This window comes from Phytophthora infestans, genomic scaffold (genome assembly GCF_000142945.1).
Source record: "Phytophthora infestans T30-4 supercont1.4 genomic scaffold, whole genome shotgun sequence".
Lineage (NCBI taxonomy): Eukaryota > Oomycota > Peronosporomycetes > Peronosporales > Peronosporaceae > Phytophthora > Phytophthora infestans.
In genome coordinates this window covers 800,899-823,103 of record NW_003303755.1, presented here as the reverse complement: position 1 = coordinate 823,103, position 22,205 = coordinate 800,899, and the positions used below count along the sequence as shown (strand labels likewise).

The following is a 22,205-nucleotide window of genomic DNA, read 5'->3' as shown; positions in this document are numbered from 1 at the left end:
TCAAGCGGGAAAGCTACGATTTCCGACCATGGAAGAACGCATAAATAGCATCCTTGAGGACTTTACGTCCGAAAAGGGAAATTTGGCACGGGTGTACACGAACCAAGCGGTAGATGTTGGGTTTTATTAGTCAATCATGGCATAACTTACTAACATTGTTGTGATGTATTACTAGGGAGTTGTGGAGTGTATTTCACTCCGGTCGAGTCATATGCGGACTATGTTCGAGAGCTTTCCAGAAGTCCTATTGATCGATGCAACGCATGACACGAATAGCTCAAACTACAAGCTATTTAGCTTTATGATTCACGACGCTCTTGACAAGGGTCAACCTGTACAGGTTGGTGTTCGGTGCAAATTCTAGTTTGTGCAACAATTTGTAACCAGTTTGAAACTGTGTACGTTTCTGTGACTGTACAGCATTGTCTCGTTGAAAACGAGGGGAAAGAAACCTTGCGCACTGCGTGTGAGCAGTTTAAAGAAGGCTGCCCCTCTTTTGATTCTGTCGCCGTCATTATCATTGATAAAGATTTCACAGAGCTCGCAGTACTAAAAGAACAGTTTCCAAAAGCGCGAGTTTTGCTCTGCCACTTTCATGTGGTACAGTATCTACAAGAGGAGGTTGCTAAGGAGAGGTTCAACTTTGGGTCGTGGACGAAGAATGAAATGAAAAGACTGATACAACTACTAGTGAGCGCTCCAACGGAGGCTGGTTTCGATAAGGTGTTGGCAGCCATGAAGATGCTGTTACGTTTGGAAGAGAAGCAGCAGTTGTGGTTTTCGTATTTTGACGACAACTGGACAACCTGTAAGGAACGGTGGAGCTCGATATATCGCGGCAACATCCCGCACTTGGGGAGCCAAACCAATAACAGGTGAGCCGTGAGCTGATGTTACTACAAATTAATCACTCACTCGTATGTTAATTTTTTTCGTTTGATTAGGCTAGAATCAAGTTGGCAGAAGCTGAAATCGCTAGTTAATCGCTCTACTACTCTAGATGAATGAGTGGTTGCTATTTTATTTTGGCAGACCGTCAACGAGCGCTCATGGGCGCGGAGCATTAATCGCATTGGTATCGCTGTGAGCTCGGACTATGATGAGGAACTAAATATGCTGTTGAATTTGGTATCCCGACATGCAGTTGAATTAGTCAAGCAGCAGTACGAGTTTGCGATTCTACCAAGTACCAGTACTATCCAGTGGGGCCATACATTATGATGCAGTATGACGATGAAAACAAAACCAATGACATTCTGGAAGAGTACATGATTAGTACTGAAGCGTGGACATGCTCGTGCATCTTTCGAATGACGCATTTGTTACCATGCCGCCACATCATCTATTATCGGAAAGAAACCGACTGCGATCGCTTGTTGCCAAAGAGTATTATTCACCCTCGATGGTTACTCAAGAACTACCGTAAACTGAAGAGCAAAGTGACACTTGTTGAGGACGTTGAGGAAGCTTTCGAGATTCGCGACATCAAGACCCCCTCAACAACTCGTACCAAGAGCCAGAACGAGACGTTTAGAGAGCTGCAAGTCATCGGAAAGCAAATTGCTGAAATTGGTTGTCAGTGGGGTACCACAGCTCACGCTACCTTGACGGCTTCCATGGTCCAGGTCTTAGAAGCGGTGAAGGCTGGCAATTGTCCGTTACTTCGACAGCCCGAATCGGAACATCCCCGAAGTACATCACCAATTTACCAGAGCCCGACAGTGACTCACAAGCCAGTACTGTCTTACATCCTGAGCGTGGTACACATGCTAATAATGATGCACAGTCTGAGACTGGAAACCAATCTGAGATTGATCGCGCCATTAACACTGATGAACTGAGCTTTGAGGGGATCAGCGTTGACGACAATCATGACATGCAACTATCACCGACTGGCGCCGCTCTTCTATCCTTCATGGAAGGCGTCGATGCGGACCACTTGCATCCAACTCAGCTCGCTCAAGACACCTTTTCCACTATTTCCCAGAATGGTGTCCAGTCTCAGACTGTAATCCCATCAGTAAATGTGCACGAGAGTCAGACTGGGCAGACTCATTTTGAGCGCCGTGAAGGCAACGAGGTGTTAAATGAACGCGAGGAGGAAAGCGAGGAATCAGAGGAGGAGACGCGTGCTTCAACCATGCCACTGTGGAGAATTTCGACAACTGTAAGAAAGTCAGGGCGCCCGAAGATTACACAAGCTGCCAGAAGAAAGGAAAACCGCGAAGCAATGCGAGGAACTACTCAACGTGTGAATGCTATTGCTAACGGTGAAACCCCTTCTGTAGCTCTTCTTCTTAAAGCGGTTGCGGTTAAGGCTCCATACAGCAAATACGCTGCTAGCCTACGTGCGTTGACTATTTTGCAGACGAAGAAGCCCAAGGTTACCGTGTGGGAGAAGAGAAACAAGCCCCCAACAGCAGAGGAGCGCATAATGACGGTGCTGCCGCTAAGAGTGCTAGATACGTGTATTACACAGGTCGCGCTGTTTCAGAATCGTTGGTTTAGCGATAATGAAAAGCAAATTCATGAGTATGGTGTCTCTGTTTCTGTGGGGCGAACGGTGTATAACGTTTCGACGCTAAAGTCGATGCGTTGTTGGCACACCGCATTGAACAAAATGGATGGTGTGGATGAAGCCATTAAATGGATCGATTCACTTGACTTAGATGCATGGAAGCCAGATAGTTCGGTCTGGACAAAAGATCTTCTTGTTAAGGAAGCGGTGAAAAAGCGACTCAAAGACGTGGGTATGCTTAGTGAAGACGCTGCGCTGACAACGCTATGTGGTAGGAAGTGGTTGGAATGTGATTGTATTTATCGTACAATAAGGACTATATCAGTACGGAATGAAGCTACGGCACAAGTGTTTGCACTACCAGCCTACGTGGTTAGATTTCCGGTATATGATGTGGAGTCGATCAAGAACAATGATGTGTGGGGGAAAGTGGAGGCTGCTTTGAGGGAGACAACGACACCAACAAAGAGTCTGTACTTCTTCTCTACAATTGTTTTCGGCCAAAACCACTGGTGTGCTGTTTTGGTTAATGTCCGGACAGGTCAAGCGATTATCTATGATCCTCAAGAAACGGCTGATCGCGTCAATCAATTGAAGGTGTACTTAAAGGAGGAGATCCTGTCGCGGCTGCCAGCTTTACCCTCTCCTAAGCGCTTCCGGTTTGAAGCGTTTGAATGGATTCCCCAACTCGACAACTACAACTGCGGCGTTTACATTCTTCTGTTTTTGGAGGCACGTCTTGGTGACGAACGGCCACACGGTGTCGAAGGAAACACCAGACCAGCAATGCAGTTCTTTTGTTACAGATACCTCTGCCACAATCTCCTCGCGATTCATGATTCTGCTGCTGCTGGAGGTGCAACTAGTGATGCCTCAGGATAGTCAGGGTAGAGCTCTGGTAGCATTCATATAATATATAACTCTTTGATATGACTCCAAGATTTGGCTCGAATTGTGTTTCTTCTTGAACTTAGCGAAAAAACGCGTGCTCTCGAAAGGAAGACATTCACTCTCTTTTCACCCACTTTTTCGCTTCAAGTCGGCGTTGTTCTGCTCACAAAACTGATCTGCATATGGCTATTACAAATAAGACTTTCCCATCGTTGCAGTGTTTATATCTCGAGACTGTGTAGATACTGTGCATGAACTTGCACAGTGTGCACATTATTTTCAAAATAATGTGCACATAGTCCCTGTCTTATGAAAAATCCTCTTTCAGATCGCGATGATTTACTCTCCATTTGGCTTTGCCAGATTCGACAGAGATTCAGCATGCATGGCAACGAGCGGCACGGCATTCCTCGGCGAGTATGTCGTGACACCGGAAACCCACTAATCAATTTTCGCTGTGCTAGTCACTCGATCAATTTTCAACGAGATGATTAAGTTACTTTCGGTTGCGGTGCTACTATCCATAGCCGTCGCTGCTGCATCGGCTCAAACACTGGAGAGCGAGATCACAGCAACGTCGACTCCAGTGCCTGCAGTTGTTTCGCGGAACCTCGAAACTGATACGGATTCTCTCGACAGCGACGATGACGAATCCGAAGATGAAAACGAAGATGACGACGAAAGTGACGAGGTAGACGTAGGCGAAGACGACTTATCTGAATCTCTTGCGTGGGGTCTGATGGACATGAGCGTGTCGGCCAACATCAGCACCTTGCAGTCCATTTTCACTAACTGGGTTGGCTCAGCACACGGTGCTGGGGTGGACACGGCGTGTTATCGAGAAACCCATATTGCAAAGGTGTGTCCTCTCGGTTTCGAGTACAAGCTCGGCACGTGTTGGGCCGAGTGTCCTCTAGAATATCCCGTCGAGTGCGGAATGCAATGCATTCGACAAAACGATGACTGCACGCTTGAAATGCTGTCCAAGTTCTCTTCAGTAGCTCAGGCAGCGCTTTCGGTTGCCACTTTCGGGGCATATGAAGCATTCTCAAAAATGGCAAAAGGAGTCCAGACTGCGTTCCGATGCGGTAAGGAGATTGCCAACTTGGTCAAGGCCCTATCGAAGTACGCGCGAACGGTTCTCGTTAGCGACCCGCAGACCACGACAGAAGAACTGACGACAATACTTTACCAGACCGATAATGTGGTCTTCGACTTACCGATCACTATCATGTCGTGTCTCGGGTTGAAAGTCTCGGCGGAACTCAAGTTTACGGATCGCGTTACGAATACTATCGAGCTGTTCGTGAAAGAGGTTGTGACTCACCGAGAAGCCATCACCTCCGGTTGGCATATATTTACGAGTTTCATGAAGAACATTTCTCTGGATGACGCTTTCGACAGTCTTGACGAAACGACCATTACTTCACTGCAGTCAGCGTTGGCCTCCGATTCGACTTGTGGAGACGACATGAAGCACCTTACGGATCGAGTGTGGATGACCGTGGCGTATCTACGCAAACAGAACCCAAGGGTCTCTGAAGACGAGATCCGAGTGATCTTAAGCAAGTCAAACCTCATGCACCACGAGATCCCTCTCGCTACGAATAATTGTATGAAGCAATTCATTGAGGAATCCGACGAGGCCACAGCATACACCACGCGTGACACTTTACGCAAGACCTTCGGGGGCATTGTTGACGACCTTATTAGTTCCGGAACGAGCGATAACGGCACATATCTCTCTGCAGAAGAATACTCTTACACTATCAGCAACAAGGTTCTGATGCTCGCAGCAGTTTGGGATCCGTCCAATGTCGCTACCGCAGTTTCGGAATTCTTTCAAAGTATCTGCGGTCCTACGGAGTTTATTGGTGAAGTGGACGATGGCTCTGCGTCTGATGCGCTGGGTCTGCGAACAGTGGGCAAAGCCTTTAATAACAGTGCTGGAACTTGGACCAAAAAGGGCGATGGCTCCGTCACTGTCGTCTTTCATAGCGAAGACACAGAAGATGTGAAGGTGAACGTCATGTCGGGTGGTAATCAGATCGACAAGGTTAAAGTTAAAGCGGGCACCAATGTGACTTGGGTCTCCAATACAACGGTGCTAGGAGGCAAGACGCTGTACTTGGATCGATGGCGCGATGGATTCTTGGGAATTCCAGGCACAGGAGGTGGATCTCTGTTACTTTGGATCCCCCGATCGGATCAAGGTGGAAAGTTAATGCTCACTTCAAAGCTCAACGTTAGTTAGTTGGTTAGGTAGAAGAATGTAAGATTCGATGATATAAATTGTAGAATCAAACCCAAGTGGAAATCAAAAGTAACAATTCTAGAAATGGTCACCAAAAGTAATTAAGAAACTACTGTAGTAACAGGTTTCTGCTATATTTGCTGCACTTTCGAGTCACGATGGCAGCGAGTACAACCAGCCTTCGTGCTGGTCGCATGTCACTGGCCTTAACTTCGACGATTCCGTGCAACGACGTCCCCTTCTTGTCTCCACAAAGAATCCCTCCTGCAGTTCTACAAGAGGATCCGTGTTCATGGTACAAGCCGCCAGCTCGACGACTACAAGACGCACTTCAAGAATGCGCAGATATCGATCAAGAGCTGAAAGTTCTAGAGACTTCAGGCCACAGTCGCGTTGGGTCCTTTGCAAAACCTTTCGCTATGAAGCCAAAAACCGCGACGAAGCTACAAAATAGCAGAGGGAATGAGGAGCTCAAAGATCTAGGTGACGACGACGAAGATACTTCGTCCGACCCATTCATCGATCAGTTCTACGACGAACAAGGACGGACATTGTCCGAACAATTATTATGTGGTCGAATGCGAGTTTTGGCACTGGTAAAGTTGATCCACGGACAACATAGTATTAGTAAAGCTCATGCTGAACTTGAATTGGGCGAGACTTACGCTAGAATGAATCTCTGGAAGCAGGCCGAGCTGCATGCTTCGTGTACTGCTAGTCTTCTCCGCGAAATCGAGATCTCGTCACAAAAGGAGAAAGGAGCAACTGGAAGACAGAAAGAAAGGGGAAACTTGCTACGACTAGCTCTGGAGTTCTGCTACGAAGCTCAATGTGACGAAACAGCTCGAGGTCGCGTATCTGCTGACGACTTACAGACGCTATTGAGCAAACACGGAGACGCTGGTAGTCGCAATCAACTTCTAGCTGCCGTTTTCGAACGCGATATGTTGGAGAAGGCGTTTGCGTCGAATCAAACTCTTCATTGGCAGAAGCTGCTGCTGCGACTCGAAGAGATCAGCGAGGAAATGCATCAACATCTCACGTTTGTGTCTGCACGATTGCCTCCTGGTGTAGCGCAGATGCTGATTGCTTTATTCGTATCTCTCGACACAGCAGAAGACGGTATCGTGCCATTCCACACGTTTCTCGATCGTCTGCAGACAGCAAATACGGACTTGAGTAACCGGAAATCCTCTGCTGTGTCGTATATCCGAGGTCTCTGTGCTACGCTACAACGTGTACTCAATCGAGTGTGCTACCACTCGCTCACATGGACAGAGATCCTAACGCTCGGAGCGCACAGCAATCTTCAACTTCCTCTAAACGACGATGACTCGAAATTCGACGACAGTCCACCAGCGCTTCTAGGACGAGTCAAACTGCTCTTAAGTCGCGTGTATCTTCGACGAGGGCAGCTCGAAGAAGCCGTGCGATATGTCGAAGCGGCAGTAATTGCACGAGAGAAACTCGACGCTGACTGCAGCGATCTGGTGCAATTCTATCTCGTAGCCGCTGAAGCGCAAGCGAGACGTGGACGACAACTCCGCGTTCTCGGACAACAAGCACGTCGCGATCGTGCCGAAACGTGGCTTCAGTCGACCGAAGGCTCACGGCATCTGCGCTCTCGAGCACTAGAAGAGGTCGAGCTTGCGAGTGGCACTGGACATCCTTTATTGTCGAGAAAAGAAGCGGAGGCTCGTGCAAGAACGGTGTTGATCCGAGAGCTTACGCTCTCTCCCCCACCGTCAACACTCAGTGCGAATCGTATGGGGGGTGACTGTGAAGTTTCGGCTCGTTCGCTGATGGATGAAGCGCTGGAAAGCTGCAACAGGGCATGGGAACTTCAGGAACGTCACTTTGGTCGGGACCACGTCACCACTGCAGCGGTACACGTGAGTCTTGCGCAGGTCCATCTTCTTCGAAGTATCAATGAGGATCGAGCGAGTGCTGACGAAGCGAAAGAAGCGGCTCGTGAAGCGCAGCACTGCTTCATTGCAGCTATCGACATCTACGAGAACGCGTGCAGCGGAACTGTCCCCGCTTCAGCGTTTCTCCGTCTCGAACTGGCCAAATTGTACCAACAAGATCAACTGAAGCTCGATAAAGCTTGCTCCGAGTATGAACTTGTAGGTCGATTCTTCGCGACCTTTTCCTCTGAGTTCGCAGGCTGTGAAAGTACCAAACGGGAGTGTACTGCCCTGGCGTTGGATGCCTTCCGTCAATGGATCACACTTAGTCGAAGTGGGCGCACGACTTCATTGGACGACCAGCGACTTGTGCTCGAGGAAATGCTCAACGTTAGTGTCAATGGATACGGCGAATTCTCGATCGAGGCGTGTCAAAGTGCCGCGGAACTGGCAAGAATGCTGCATCGAATAGCAACGTCGAGAGAGGGGCGACTAGAACCCCAAAGCGAGATCCAGGATAAACTGCGCGCTGCTACGAAGCTGCTAAGGTCTGCTACGTACATCGCAGAGAGTTTGTTAGGGGCCAATGATCGACGATCACGGAAGTATCGCAAAGACGCCAATGAAATCGAGTCGACGATGCGATCTACGCGTGCAGGGGAGCAAGAAGACGGCGGAGGACACGAATGGCTCACGATCTAGACATGGAAAGAAAAGACGTTCGTGTTTACAGCATTACCTCCTCATCATAGTTCATACCTTGTCTTGTGTGCTGAGTGAGAGCAATAGTGCTGTGCCACGCTTCGTCCAGAGATCAGGAGTCTTGCCAGGTCCCACCTTGAGATCCACAGCAATCATGAACGACGGACGCTCGCGTGTTCCTGTACGCAGTGGGTACATATATAACGGACAGCTGTACAAGCCCTTGGCAGACTTCTTCTTGGCTTCCACGGGACGGAAGTGTAGGATTGGCATCCCACAATGCAACTCCATCGGGTGAGGTTCGGTAAGGCAATCGTGATCAAAGTCCCAACGCGCACCTTCCAGTATCAGTCCTTTGATATAAGCACCATCTTTGGGGCCTGTGGGTAGCGCATTCTCGCCTTGGTTCAAAACGATGAATTCCCAGTTTAACGAGTCGATCGCCAGCCCGTTCTTACGAGCTGCAGTCTGTAGAAGTGCCGTGAGGAATCCAGTCGGGTAAGTGAAGCCTGTGAGCCAGAAGACAGCAGGCTGCGCTTGGTTGGCCCATCGATCCATTTGTTCACAGCGGAGTTTCAAGTCTTTAGTCCAAGGACCCAACGGCTTGAGTGACGGGTAACAGAAGCTCCAGGCTTTGGGCACAGCGCCGATCAGCACCGCATTGTACACAGCTTCGAGTTCTGGAGTGATAACGACAGATCCTTGAATTCCTTTCTCCAATGCACGCGCTGACGAGTTGATAGTTGCCAGCAGCTTGTTGTATCGCTCCAGTTCCTGCATCAGAACAGTCTTAAGCGCATCTGGATCACTCCGCGCACTAAGACCTGCCTTGATGTTGACAAGATCGAACACATCCGGTACAGTCTCTCTCAGTGTCTGTAAGAGTCCCAACACGGTGTCGTCGTTGCCACTGCCTCCTTCAGCAACGTCTAGTGCTTGTATTGAGAGAATTGTAGCCAACAGTTCTCGTCCATCATCGATCTGAGACGCGATCTGGGCGTTGGGATGCTGCCCAAAGGCAGCAGGAGGATCATCCAGTGGCAGCTGTCGAATGTACTCTGTGTGTGAGGATAAGTCGCCATCATCTGGAACGAAATAATACTCCGAGTCAGACAGCGGCATGTTGTCCACCGTGAGCGCGGTCTCCGAGAAGAACTGCGAGATATACACGAGCATCAGTCGACGGTCCCAGTCGTCTGTCACGCGGCCACCGTAATTCGCTTGGGCGATAAGATACTTGAGTGCATCCCACGGCGTATCTTCGTATTCATCCAGATAAATGGCCAGCACGTCCTCGCTGATCGCAAAGTCGGACTCGTTGAAGTCGTACGGGATATTCCAGCCCAGATTGTTGAATTTCCGACGCTCGAGCAGCAGCGAGTGGAACCAGCACAAGCAGAACAGCAGTCGCTTGTACTTCTTCACCTGTCGACATCGTGTGAACTTCTCAGGTGAGATGGTGTTGTACAAGCGTATCAAGTTGGCCTTCAGGCCACGCGGTGGTTCTGTCGTCATCTTGATGCCACGCTGCAAGATCGCGATGGGGAATTTCGGGTTCGGACTGCTTGTAAGCCACAACCGGAACTGCGGGTTAATGGGACCAGCAGGCGTTGGGGCGGCAGCACAGAAGTTGTCAATCAGCTTCTCTAACGTCGGCGCCCAGCTGAGCATCAAGTGGCAATTCGCGAGGAAGACCCAGTTGCCGGCGTCAAATCCGCGTGCCAGCATGGCCTCAGCTACACTGGCCTGACCTTGTCCAAGAGCGCAGTTCTCCACCGTCTTATGCAGAGATTCAGCTAACGCAATGAGCGAGTTGGTTGGGTCCACGCCAGGAGACAGCACGAAGATGAGTGGCGTCTTGTAGTTGGACGTGTCGTAGATCGCCTTGAGGTCGAACGGAGGTGGGTCCACGAACTGAGCTCCGAGATGTGTAGCCGTGAACCGAGCAGCCTGGATACTGAGACGATCAGGACGGACGCAACGCAGCAGTAACATTCTCTGTAACTCGTTGCACTTGCCCTCCCAGTCTCCAGGAAGCGCCTCGATTTCCGGCGTGCTGCTCTGATACCATGCCTTCCATCCTTTCAGCGTCTGCTCGAAAGAGCTGATGATGCCGTGGAAAGCGGACAACTTGTTTAGCTCCACAATACTCGCCCACGAGCCATCAGACAGGAACTCATTCGCGACATTAGGCACCTTTTCTTCTTGGGCCAGAACGTTTCCACCTTTAAGTAAGAAGTCGTACTCGTCGTGAGGGAGTTTGTTGACGCTCTGGAGAACACGAGCACACATCTGCAACGAGAACAGGAGCTTGTGGCGCTCGAACAGTCCACGACAAGCGTAGGCATACACTGCGTACGTGTGGTAGTCGTTGATGGCGTTAATTCGCTCCGTGAGCTCCTCGCTGAGCGCTCCTTGATTCTTGAGACTTCGACTCTTGATGATGGAGTCCTGGAAGAGTGCTACGTACGCATCCAATGAGAACTGGTACATGGGGTCGACGCTAGTCATGTCGTTCAGCACGAAATAAAGCGTCGATGAGCGCAGAGCCACTCGCGCATATCCCATTCGAGCCGCGTCAATCTTCTTCTCCGTCTCTTCGCTGATAACCAGCTGCATAGAAACCTCTTCGGATGTTGTCTTTGACGCATTCAGCGTCGTCACAAGCTGCTCATCGTCTAGTAGAGATCCCTTCGCAGCCGATAGAAGACGCAAGATTTCGTTCTCAAGGTCGATGAGTTTTTTTTTCGCTGCCGCCACACGCATGACGAGATCCGATTTCTGCTCCTCCAGCGCTGGTTCTTCGAGCTGAACCGCAATACCCAGTAACTGAGCCTCCAGTCCCTGCTCCTTTACGACAAAGTTCACAATCGTCGTCTTCGTGGACACTTCTGGAGTGTAGTGAGGGTTTTGCAGCTTCGTCGTGAGATAGAAGCGGAATTCTCGGTTGTAGTCCAGCTCCTTGTCTCCTAATCGAAGTACCTCGCGGTTTCCGACCTTGATAATACTCTTGGTGAGTACCGGCTCCAAACTAGGGTCTAGCTCCTCCAGAATGTCCTGCATTAACACGGGGGAGCCGAAGCGAATTCCATTCTCCAATTTTCGTAACAGATCCTTCATCATGGGGTCCACAACTTCAAGACGCGTCCCCTCCATCGCCTTGATCCACTTGTTAGCCTGACATTGAGGATCAATCATTAGTGGCCATCGCTTGCCTCTCGTCGTGATCACGCCATTCTCAGTAGAGAGCGGGTCACGCGGTAGACCGTGAGCATTCCAGCTCCGCACATCCGTCGGGTCTGCTAAGAAGTCGATGAACGTGAACTTCGGCGACAGCGGAAGAGCTTGCTGAGTCACACGGTTCATCCACGTATCCACGAGCGAACCACGGTAGAAGGTATCAAAAGGGCCAGCGTACGATATGAAAGCAGCGGCAACAAGTGCATCTCCCACGACGTTCTGAAGACTTGCGTTCTTGTCAGCAATGGAGGCTTCCCAGCGTTCTCGTTCTCCGGCAAGTCCTTTGACCAGTTGTTCAGCACGGGAGAGCTTCAATTCCAGCAGCTCAGCCTCTTCACGTAGTGCGTTTTTCTCCGACACGCTGGTATCGTACTGGTTCTTCAAAGCCTCGACTTTCTCCGTGACCTCCCGAAGCTTTTCCTTCGCAAGTTGCAGATCCTTCTGCTTAATGGCAAGCGCTTGTTGTGATTTCCGCAGCACCTCTTTCTTAGGCGCCACGACACGGAAGACGCCAGAGTAGCATTCCATCGCTAGAACCCATGAGCATAACGCTCCAGCGGCTGAAGACACCTTCCTCACCACATCGGAATTAAACGTTGGTTTGGACGTGTACTTCTTGAGAGCTGTCACCGTCTTGTCACGGATTGAATCCTTGTCGAACGTCTTGATCTGCTGCAGGAAGCTCACATCGTTCATCTTGGTCTTGGCTGAAGCCCACGTGGGCGGCAAGCCGAAGAGGATCATCACTGCACACATGACCATGGACACCGCTTCGGGCGGTTGCGTGTACACTTTCACCTCTGCAATAGCCTTTTTGTCCAGGTTTTCCACTTCTTGCATAGCGCGTTGTAGTGCAGGAAGAGCCTCGTCCAAGTCTTTTTGAGCGTCGTCGGCGATCTTCTTGGTTTCCGTCTCCTCCTTGCCGATGCGTTCGCTGTCAGCTTCCACCTGCTTCCGCTGCTCGTCAGCCACACGACGCTCGGATACGATAACCACCAGCAAGTCACTGCAGTCCTTATTCTTCTGAGCCACCACGATCTTACGTTGCTCGAGTTGTTTAGACATCTCTTCCACTTGCAGTCGGGATTCTTCCAGCTTCGCCAGACCGTTCTTGAGCTTGTCACGTGTGTCACGGATCGTTGCTGCCTTCTCGGATAGAAGCTCCACATATCCCGTGACGAGCGACAAGTAGTTGGTAGGTGTCACGTAGTTGTGGCACTTCATACGAGCCAGTACTTGGGAAGATGCCAGCATCACGCTGCTGTGTACGACAGCGAACACAGCGGCGATCTTGGGACGCTGGGCTTCTAGAGCAACGTTCTTCTCTTCGAGAAACTTCATTCCGACCTCCTGGAGAGCATCCAGAGGCCACTCATTGAGCCAGTCGATGTTGGTGTTGTTCACAAGGGACGGGAACTGACGACAGCGATTGCAGAAGCCTTTCCCGATGGGACTGAAGGCTAGCACAACATGGAGATTGCGACGCACCTCGCTGATGAAGAAGTTCCAGAGAGATTCCTTGGTTTCTCGTATTCCCTGAGCACGTGCTCGCAGTCGAACACCATCCAAGATACCGGCTTGTTCGTCCTTTTCGAAGAGTCCAGGGATCTCACCACTACTCAGGATATTGTTGAGATCCTCGACAAACGACTCGCTTTTGATTTGCGTGTCGCTGAACAGGAAGACCGTCTTCTGTTGCTGCAGTCCCACTTGAGTGTACAACTTCTTGATGTCCTCATGGAGCTCGAAGCTGCGGTAGTTTTTGCCTACTTCGATCTGGAACACCTTGAAGCCGCCCATAAACGCGGCAAGCTTCGTCAATGACTGTCGACCGCTGCCTCCAACACCAACAAGAAGGAGATTGCCATGCATCGTCATTAGCTGGCGATGGATACGTAGAATGTGCATGAGTGCGTCGCTGAACATGACGAGATTCATGGGCACAAACCCTGGCTCAGCGTTGTGGTTCTCCAGCTGTTCTTCCACAAAACTCTTCAGCATCTTCATGTCCATAACTTCCGCGTACCGTGCGCTGCCTTCATCAGATCCTGGGGTAGTGGAGAAGATATACGTGAACAGAGGTCCATTTTCCTTGAGTTGTTCTGGCGCTGAAGACAGCAATCGGCCCCAGTCGGTCTGGAAGTGAACGCCAAGCAAGTCATCGAGCTTCCTCTTGAAAGACTGTCGATCTTCGTTACTAGTAAGACGGTCAGAGAACACCCGGAGGCTTTCGTGCATCCACAGCCGCAGCATACCGTCCCGGCTTGCTACTGTGTGCTTGTCTGAGAGCAGAAGGCCTTGGATCACTCGAGCCATATCGCGCAAGTTGAAGAGGTAGTGGCAGTTCGCTGGAGTTGGTAAAAACTGCTCCAGCACATTCTGATACAGTTGGATAGTCGCGGCGACCAGAGGAACTCCTAGAGGCTTGATTTCGTCATCGAACTCGGCCAGTTTGGGCACGAGCATGGTCTCGAATATACGCTTCAGCTGAGCTTGTTCAGGGATCGTCATGTTGATGAGATTGAATCGACTTTGAAAGCGAGAGCTGATGACCGATCGCCCACCACCTGGAGGTCCCATCGCGGTCACGAACTGCATGTCGATAAAGTACTTGAGTGTCTGTTTCTTGCGGTCATACCAGCAGCTGTAGTCGACCCATTGTCGCAGCAGTTCCAGTGGGGGCTGAGATCCAAACAAGTCCTTCGTTGGCATGTTCATGTCGTCGATAAATGTAACCAGCTTCCTGCCGCCCACGGGGCCAAACCGATTCAGCGAGCGTTTCTCCATGACGTTCTCGATCATATCCTGTGTTGTTGCAGACGACGTAGCTGACGAAAAGTTCATCACGAGCACGTTGTATGCGTCGCTGAGCGCCTCAATTTCTCGCTCAATGATAGTTGTCTTCCCCACGCCAGTCTCGCCGACCAGCAGAGTGTGGATACCAGCCGTGAGCATAGTCTGAAGCAAGTAACCATACCGCAACGTGTCGATCGTGGGCACCATGATCTTGTGGAACGGTGTGTTTGGAGCGATGCGAAAGTTCGGAGGCAGCTTCTCGTCCCAAAGCTTAAATTCACGACTCGACGGCTCCACAAAGAAGTCGTAGGCAGTTTTGAGAGGAGGATACACAGAGTCAATATCACGCAAGAAGAAGTCGAACTTCTTGCGTCCTTCCTCGTTTGCAGCGGCCATCACACTCCACGTCATGCAGAACAGGAACCACTTCTCAACTGTGACAGCGAATTTATCTCCACACGCAGCCAAATCCACGCCATTATCAGCAGTAGCGAGTGCGTTATACAGGTTACAAAACGACTTTACGCTGTTGAAAGTCGTCACTGGGATGAGTTCTGTCACCTCGGAAGTTTTAAAGCGCAACACCTTCTCCATATACTTATCAAACAAGACTTGCAGCACGTCGCGTTCTTCTTGAATATTAATGGTCGTCGCCAGCCACGTCTCGATAAACGGACGCCAACCCAAGTCTTCAACATCCATGTACACCATACCGGCACGACTTACAGTAGCAGGGGAAGCCACCGCTAGATCCTGGACCTCAAACATGAGAGCCATCGACGGGCTCATACTGATTCGATCGCCGTTGATCAGCGTAAGCACTTTGTTGTCATCCATGACACTGTTCATGCTCTCAATCCACAGCGTATCAACTGGTCCATCGAGCATAATCCACTTCTCTTCCGCTTTCTCATCCGCTGCCAAGTTTCGGAAGATTGCGGACAAAATACCGTCGATCCACTCAAACGTTGCGAGATCGTACACGCCGTAAATCTCGTTCAACGAAATAGACTTGGGATTCAGCACCTGTACGCGGACAGGCATATAGCCAAACACGCCGTCTTTCGCTAGCGATGTCTTGGCGGCCATCAGAGTTTTCCAGATCGTCGTTTTTCCTGCCATGGTCTGACCCACGATCATGTTACAATGGCGAGTCACCTGAGACTCGTACAGCTGGATCGTCTTGAACACGATCACCGGATGCACTTGTAGATTCGTCTCTAGCAATGCCTGCTCGATGTTACCCTGTAGTTTGCCGTAATCTGTTACAGGGAGTTCAATGGACGGGAAGAGATCTCCCAGTAACAAGCGGAAAAGCAATGCGTCTTCCCGAATAAACTTGGGCATGTTCATGTCACGAAGCGCACGCAATAAAATGTTTTCCTCCTGCAGATTTGGATCCTCGCGCTTCAAAGTGCCTGCCATGTTCAGCACAGCCTTCAAGCTACGTAGGCCAAAGTCATAGTGATCCTGCTTGCTCAATTGCTGGATCATCAGTCCATACAACGTCGTCGTCTTCTTCGCCAGAACTTTAGCATCACGGAATCCTTCAGCTTGGAGCATCACTTCAGCAATCAGCGCTAGATCAGGCACCATCATGGCGCATGGTCGCATCAGAGCCTTGAGATTGTCCGGGAGCTCAGTACGTCCAGCATAACCCGGGTTCATCGTGATGAAGATGCCCATGTTAAAGTTGACCCGCATCATTGAGCCAAGGAACATCACCTGCGTACTCCTGGCTGTGAGAGCCTGCATGATGGTCAAGACTTGCTGAGCCACGACAGACAGCACCTCGATCTCGATACGGTTGAACTCATCGAAGCACCCCCAGCCGCCAGACTGGACGAGACCAGCAAACATACGACCAACCGACTTGTAGTCCAACCCATCACTGCAGTTAAAGACAATCACGTACTTCGCCAGGTTCTTGCCCAAGTCCTTCACCGTCTCTGTTTTCCCCGTTCCGGCAGGACCCAGCGGGTTGCCACCTCTGTTTAGATGTAGCGCTGTGGTCATGGTGAGAACGCATCGGTCTGTCAGCGGAGTGATCACTAGACGTCCGTTGTTGCCCTGGTACTCGTACGAGTACTGCAACGATGTGACCGTCTGCTTGACCTCGCAAATGCCCGATTCGCCTAAATCCTTGTTAAAGTAGAAGCGTAGCTGCATCAGCCAGTCGAAATCATTCACACTCTTGCAGTTCTGCTTGACCAGGCGATCGATAACGTCTCGCGAGTGGATCTCAATTGTGATAACAGCTACGACTTTACGACGATCGGTCGCTGAGAGCTGGCCACGCACCATGTCTGCGAGCTTGTTCAGATAAGAAACCCACTTCTTCTTGAGTTGTCTCAAGGCCTTCTTCTCTCCTTTCGCCACCTCATTCAGTGCCTTGATGCATTCATTTGTCCAAGCGGTTTGGCCACACGTGATCAGTAGTTGGCCAGGAAAATCCTTAATCCACTTCTCCTTCTTGCCCTTGTAACCAACGATACATTGCGCAAAAATCTTCTCCAACGTATTGATCATTGCAGCCTCAATCCGCAGTAACCACCCTTCCACTGCGCCAGCGACCACCACGTTCGACGCAAACATCACTTGCTCTCCACACGGCGAGTTCATTCCTAGAGCTTCGAAGGTTGTATTTCCACGTGCACCAGGTGGGATCAGGTTCAAAGTCTTGATGGCCTCAAAGCACTTCTTAATGTGTTTCTGCACTTGATCCGGGTCCTTCTGGTGGCCTAGAATCTCAAGCAGATCATCGTTTGAGAGGAAGTAGAACCGCGGGAAGAGCATTCGCTTCGTCTCCAAATATTGATCCAGACACTTTTGAATCTGGTCCAGCTTCTCTTGCATTGTCACTAGCGTTTCCAATACTCCTGCTTCCTGTGTAGCTTGCAGCGCGTTCTTTGTCTTGGCCATCCCTTCTGTTACCTTGCAATACGCACTGTTAACCTCATCAAATAGTTGACTTTCCAACGGCAACTGCTTGCGGATATCCTCGGATGCCATGAAGATGCTCTCCAGATAAATCCAACAGCGCTGCACACCAAGAAGCGTCTCAATGACGTCGGATAAATGCGAAAGAGATTTCTCCCAATACAAAATCCGCGTATCGAACGACCCGAAGAACGGCGAAGCCTTCATAGTTGATAGTTGCACTTGATCATCCTCGAGAGCCGTGAATAAATCGTCTGCAGATCGGATTTTATAGTACACGCTCTTGTATTCAGTGATGTCGACGTCGATCGTAGCCCAGCGCTTCTCGATAGCATCAAGCGTTTGCTCAATCGACAGCTCTTTGCCAGCATTACTCGACAATGTGCTGATGAACTCAGCATGCAAGTGAAATCCAAGAGAGAACACGCGCTCTAGTGTGAAGCTCGTAGATTCTGTGTCGAACGTCTTCCCCATCTCCTCCTTCAGTTGCGCCCAATGACGCGCTCGAAGTGCTGGGCTCTTGAGGTCTTGGATTAAGGGTAGAGTCTGTCTGAACTGTTCAATCTTGGTCTTCATCGAGCTCCACACAGCCCAGTTCTTCATATCTTTTCCGTACTTGACCACCTTCTTGAAGAACTGAGCAGCAGTCGACTCCATCGTCCCCACTTCGATCTCATAGAACACTTTGTTCTTCCACGAAGCCCACACAATTTCCCACTCGTCAGTAAGAGCCCAGATCTGCTGGAGTAGCTCCAGCTCCTTCTCGGTTTGAACAAATCCGTCGTTCTTGGACTCTTCGATGCCGAAGATCTCAAGCCCTTTCTTCAGAGCGCTCTGGCGGGAGCGCGTTGCCACCATCTTCTTCTCGAATTCGGCAAGAATCTGATGAGCAGCTTTAGACTGCTGTTCGCCAGAATACGGCAGTGTCGCCTCTGCTTCAGTGCGTAATTCTGACATGATGTTGTTCAAATCGGCCACAGAATCCTGCAGACTTTGCTTCATGCTCACTTTGCACTTTTGCAGCATCGTGTTGGCGTCCACCAGCATCGCCTCGTACGTTTCCCAGTTGGATTTCAGGTTGGCGAGGTCACGCTGCTCCTCGTCTGTAGTCTGCACGTCGAATTCCGCCAGCAAATCATACTTGTGTTGCAAAGGCTCGAAGCGAGCCACGACTCCAGGCATACCTTCCTTGATGTCTTGTAGGAGATGGATACTTTCACTCAGATGATCCAAATTCAGTGGCTTGATCTGGAGTTTCTGGGTGTTGTCCTTCATCATGTTCATAAGCTCTTTCAACTCGCTGTGTGCCGTCTGGTTCAGCAGACCCGTAAGCTTGCCGATCCACTGCACCGTGTGCTCCACTAGACTGGCCTTGAGAAAGTTGGTGTCAATCTGGATGAAGTTGATGGTGTTGGTAAGATCTTCGTTCTGAATACTGACTTGTTGTTCTCGATAACGCTCAATATCTGCGCGGAACTGCTGCAGCGGCCGGTTTGCCTTCGCATAACGACGAATGAACGCTTGCTTGTCTTGGTTCCACACGAGCTTGTACTTGTCCCAGTAGCCCAAGTACTTCTGCAACTCGGTTGCACTAGACGACATGCCATTCATGATGTGCACGAGTACTTTGAGAATCTCCTCGTCATTGAAAATGGACTGATAGAAGTTGTTTACAACCGGCGGGGCTTCCACCTTTTCCGGTGGATCCACAGCTGAAAGTGCCTCATCCCGATTACCGATAGGCTCTCCACTTGCCGTGACAGGAGCACGCACCTCCTCTCCACCCTTGGAATTAGTTTTCCCGCCGGCAGGAGCCCCATTGGCGGTCAGGTTGTCAGCATTGGCCTGGCTGTTGCCGTGGCGTTGAGGGAGTGACGCCACCAAACGAGGAACGACAGAAATGACGTTGAAAATCTCCTTGGCCACAGTGTTTACCATTTGCGTGAGGTCAGCCATAAACGGCTTGAACTCCACCTTGTTGTCTTCGAGAACAACGTGGATCCGGAAGAGAGGCCGCGGGTCAGTCTTGGCATCACCATTGATAGCTTTCGAGAGCTCTTGAAGAGACTTCTTTACAGACTGACGAAGCGCATCCTCCAGCATTTTATCCGAGCGCTCCACAAATCGATTCCACTCTCTCTGAACTTCGGGAGGTCCCGATGCAAAGTGTTCGTAGGTCGCAGTCATCGTAGAGCTAATCGTCTGGTATGCCTCTCGCAACTGCTTTTCGATTGTCTTTCGATGAATCACCTGCTTCGCTTCGAACACGCCGTCGTCGTAGATAGTGTTACGCTCGATGAAGATGTGCATCAAGCCGCTGATCATCTTGCAATTCTTCATCACAATATCCTTGTTCTCTTGGAATTCCTGAACAATCTTGTACGTCGTTTCACAGTGTTTGCGGCAGTCTGCAACATACCACTCGACAATTCCTTTGGACACCCACGTGAGCTTTTGAAGTCCTGGTTGAATGCGGCGATCAAGCTTGCGAATGATATCTTCAAACAGTCGCCGCTCAGTCGACGATAGGTCTAGCAAAATGCGATTGTAGTCGCGAACTACCAGCATCACGTGTTCACGCAGCACTCGCAGTTGTTCTTTCTGGTTGCAGATATCGTGCGCCATGTACGGGATTTGGATTTCGCCATTGAAATACTGCCAATAGTGAACCTCCGCGAACAAGTTGAGCAACGGACGGTCGAAGTTGCAGTGAAGAAACCCTTTCTTGGCCCGTCCAATTAGCGTCTTCTCCGTATTTTGCAGTGCGTTGGAGTCCTTGTTGTGGGAGTTCAAGTTCACGCTAGCAGGCGCGGCGTCAGTATCCGCCCCCGTCTTCGTCATCAACGGGTTCTCCAGTCGAGAATTAATATTCGAGTTGCCCAATGTGTTCAAATCTTCAATCCAGTCGTGATACTTGCGCTGGATGTACTCATTGATCACCAAGCGTAGGCCGTCATAGGCGTTCTGTGATTCGTCACATTCCGCTGCATTGGAAGGGTCGACTAGTTCTTGCAGACGCACAAGGTCGTCAGTTGCACGCAGCAGCAGGCTTCGTGCCCAAAGCGCTGCACCTGCAAATTGAGGCTCTGTGGGCGACAATAGCGGCGCGTTCTTGTTCTTCTCAAACAGGTTTCGAATGGACGCGATATTCGTCTTGAACATGCCAAAAATGTCGATCGTACGCTTCTCCACGCAGCGTTTTATCGCCTCTCGCTGAGCGATCTTTTGGAAAGAGCCAATCATGTCGACACCAGCAGCGACTGTTGATACGCTCTCGAAGGCTCCGTTAATAACGTTCTGCGTCATCGCCTCGAGATCTTTCATTCCATTCTTGAATGAATTGAAGTCGCTGTGCCAACTGGTGTTCTTGACATCAAGAATATCATAATCCAGTTGACGCAGTCGATCGACGTGACCTTCAAACTGAGCCTCGATTCCCCGTAAACTCTTCACAATGTCCATGCCACGATTGCCTCCAAATGTAGGAAGATCTTCGCGCTTCCCATCTTTGCCCTTACGCGCAAACTGGATTTGACCTTCACACACTTCCAGCAACTCTCTGCAGCGCTGCACAAACGCGTCTATCTGCGCGAAAATACCTGTTTCGTCAAAATTCCATCGACGATCAGGAGATGGCGCCGTAGTATTAACAGCATGAGAGGCTTTGCGGTAGATCTGCTTCCACGATACCCCGCACTGAATGCTCTGCTCGAGATGGTGAATGCTGGCCTCAACATTGCCATCGAACACGTCTGGCAGCGAAATCTTCTTACAGCAGACGATAATAATCTCGTTGCTCACCTTACGTAGCAAGCTCGTGATCCGGTCCTCCGTGTTGTAGTGACGCGAGTACATCCATATAAGTCGGATGAAGTTAAGCAGCTTCGGTAATAGCAACGGGATCTCATCGGGCTCTGCTCGTGCGATGTCTTCACACACAGGACTGAGTTTCTGCAGGAAGCGAAGGTTGTCGTTCGCCTCGGTGGATCCTTGTTTAATGATCTGCGACAGCGTCTCGAATGGCTGCAAGTACGACGACTTGGCAGCTCGTAGAATCTCCACGATCTCCTTGACTCCGTCGCGATTCAATTGGTCGGTAATACCCGAAAGATCCTGCGTCCGATGCTCCCAGAACTTGATCTCCTCGAGCGGACCTGCGCCTTCTGCGTCGTGTGCGTTGTCCTGGTTGTTAATTACTTCTTTAATCTGCCGTGTCCAGTGGATCACAGTGGACTCTAACTGCTGCACGAGATCTTTGTCCTTGTGGTTGAACTTGTCCGAGTTCACTGGAGGCAGATAGAGCACAGTCTTGCCACAGCCGCGACTCACGGTCTCTGTGAGACTCGACATGAAGCGGAAGAACTGACCTGTGAACTCTTTCTGCACACTCTCGGGCCACGATTTGTTGGCCTGCAGTCTCTGCAGATAATAGCCGTTCATGAGATGCAACAGCGACGAGATGGCGTCCTTCTCGACCGTCCCGTACTGCAGCGCGTCCTTGATGTTGGCGGGTGTCACGAGCGTCTGTCCATTCTTGACAAAGTACATGACGCTGCTGAAATATCGCGGGGCCGTCGTCATGACCACGAGTAACTCGTTCTGTATGGTCACAAACAGCGCTGGGACCCCTGTGCCCTCTGCAAACTCCTTGACTGTCGCCAGGTCCGCGGACGTCCACGCCTTGGGCTGGTACCCAGGCAGCGTAATCCGCTCGCGGATCCACTGTGCGATGAGCTCTACGTCCTCGAACGAGCTCATGGCTGACGCGATCTACTTGTGTATTGTAGCTGGATCCGAGGGTCGCGAGTCGCGACGGCTCAAAGGCCGCAAGATGCAGAAGACCGATTTAGCAGACGACTGATGATAGTCACATCTCGTCATGGAACATGGCATGCGCATTGTGCGTGCGAAGCTACATGTAGTGATGCTGATACAAGTTGTATATCGCTACGGTGTG

At 50.5% G+C, this 22,205-nt stretch overlaps 3 protein-coding genes across 3 annotated transcripts; 2 read left to right on the top strand and 1 right to left on the bottom strand.

The window, feature by feature from the left end:
• Nucleotides 1-4,154: 4,154 nt before the first annotated feature.
• PITG_03182 (uncharacterized protein) lies at nucleotides 4,155-5,663 on the top strand (the record flags this gene model as incomplete). The annotated part of the gene is made up of 2 exons (XM_002906222.1): nucleotides 4,155-5,225; nucleotides 5,277-5,663. 2 exons carry the CDS (start codon nucleotides 4,155-4,157, stop codon nucleotides 5,661-5,663), a joined length of 1,458 nt encoding a protein of 485 aa, XP_002906268.1.
• Nucleotides 5,664-5,857: 194 nt separating this feature from the next.
• PITG_03181 (uncharacterized protein) lies at nucleotides 5,858-8,272 on the top strand (the record flags this gene model as incomplete). The annotated part of the gene is made up of 2 exons (XM_002906221.1): nucleotides 5,858-6,050; nucleotides 6,147-8,272. The coding sequence occupies 2 exons, from the start codon at nucleotides 5,858-5,860 to the stop codon at nucleotides 8,270-8,272; spliced, it is 2,319 nt and encodes a 772-aa protein (XP_002906267.1).
• Nucleotides 8,273-8,323: 51 nt separating this feature from the next.
• On the bottom strand, nucleotides 8,324-22,006 carry PITG_03180 (dynein heavy chain; the record flags this gene model as incomplete). Its single annotated transcript, XM_002906220.1, has 1 exon — nucleotides 8,324-22,006. One exon carries the CDS (start codon nucleotides 22,004-22,006, stop codon nucleotides 8,324-8,326), a length of 13,683 nt encoding a protein of 4,560 aa, XP_002906266.1.
• Between the last annotated feature and the right edge of the window lie 199 nt (nucleotides 22,007-22,205).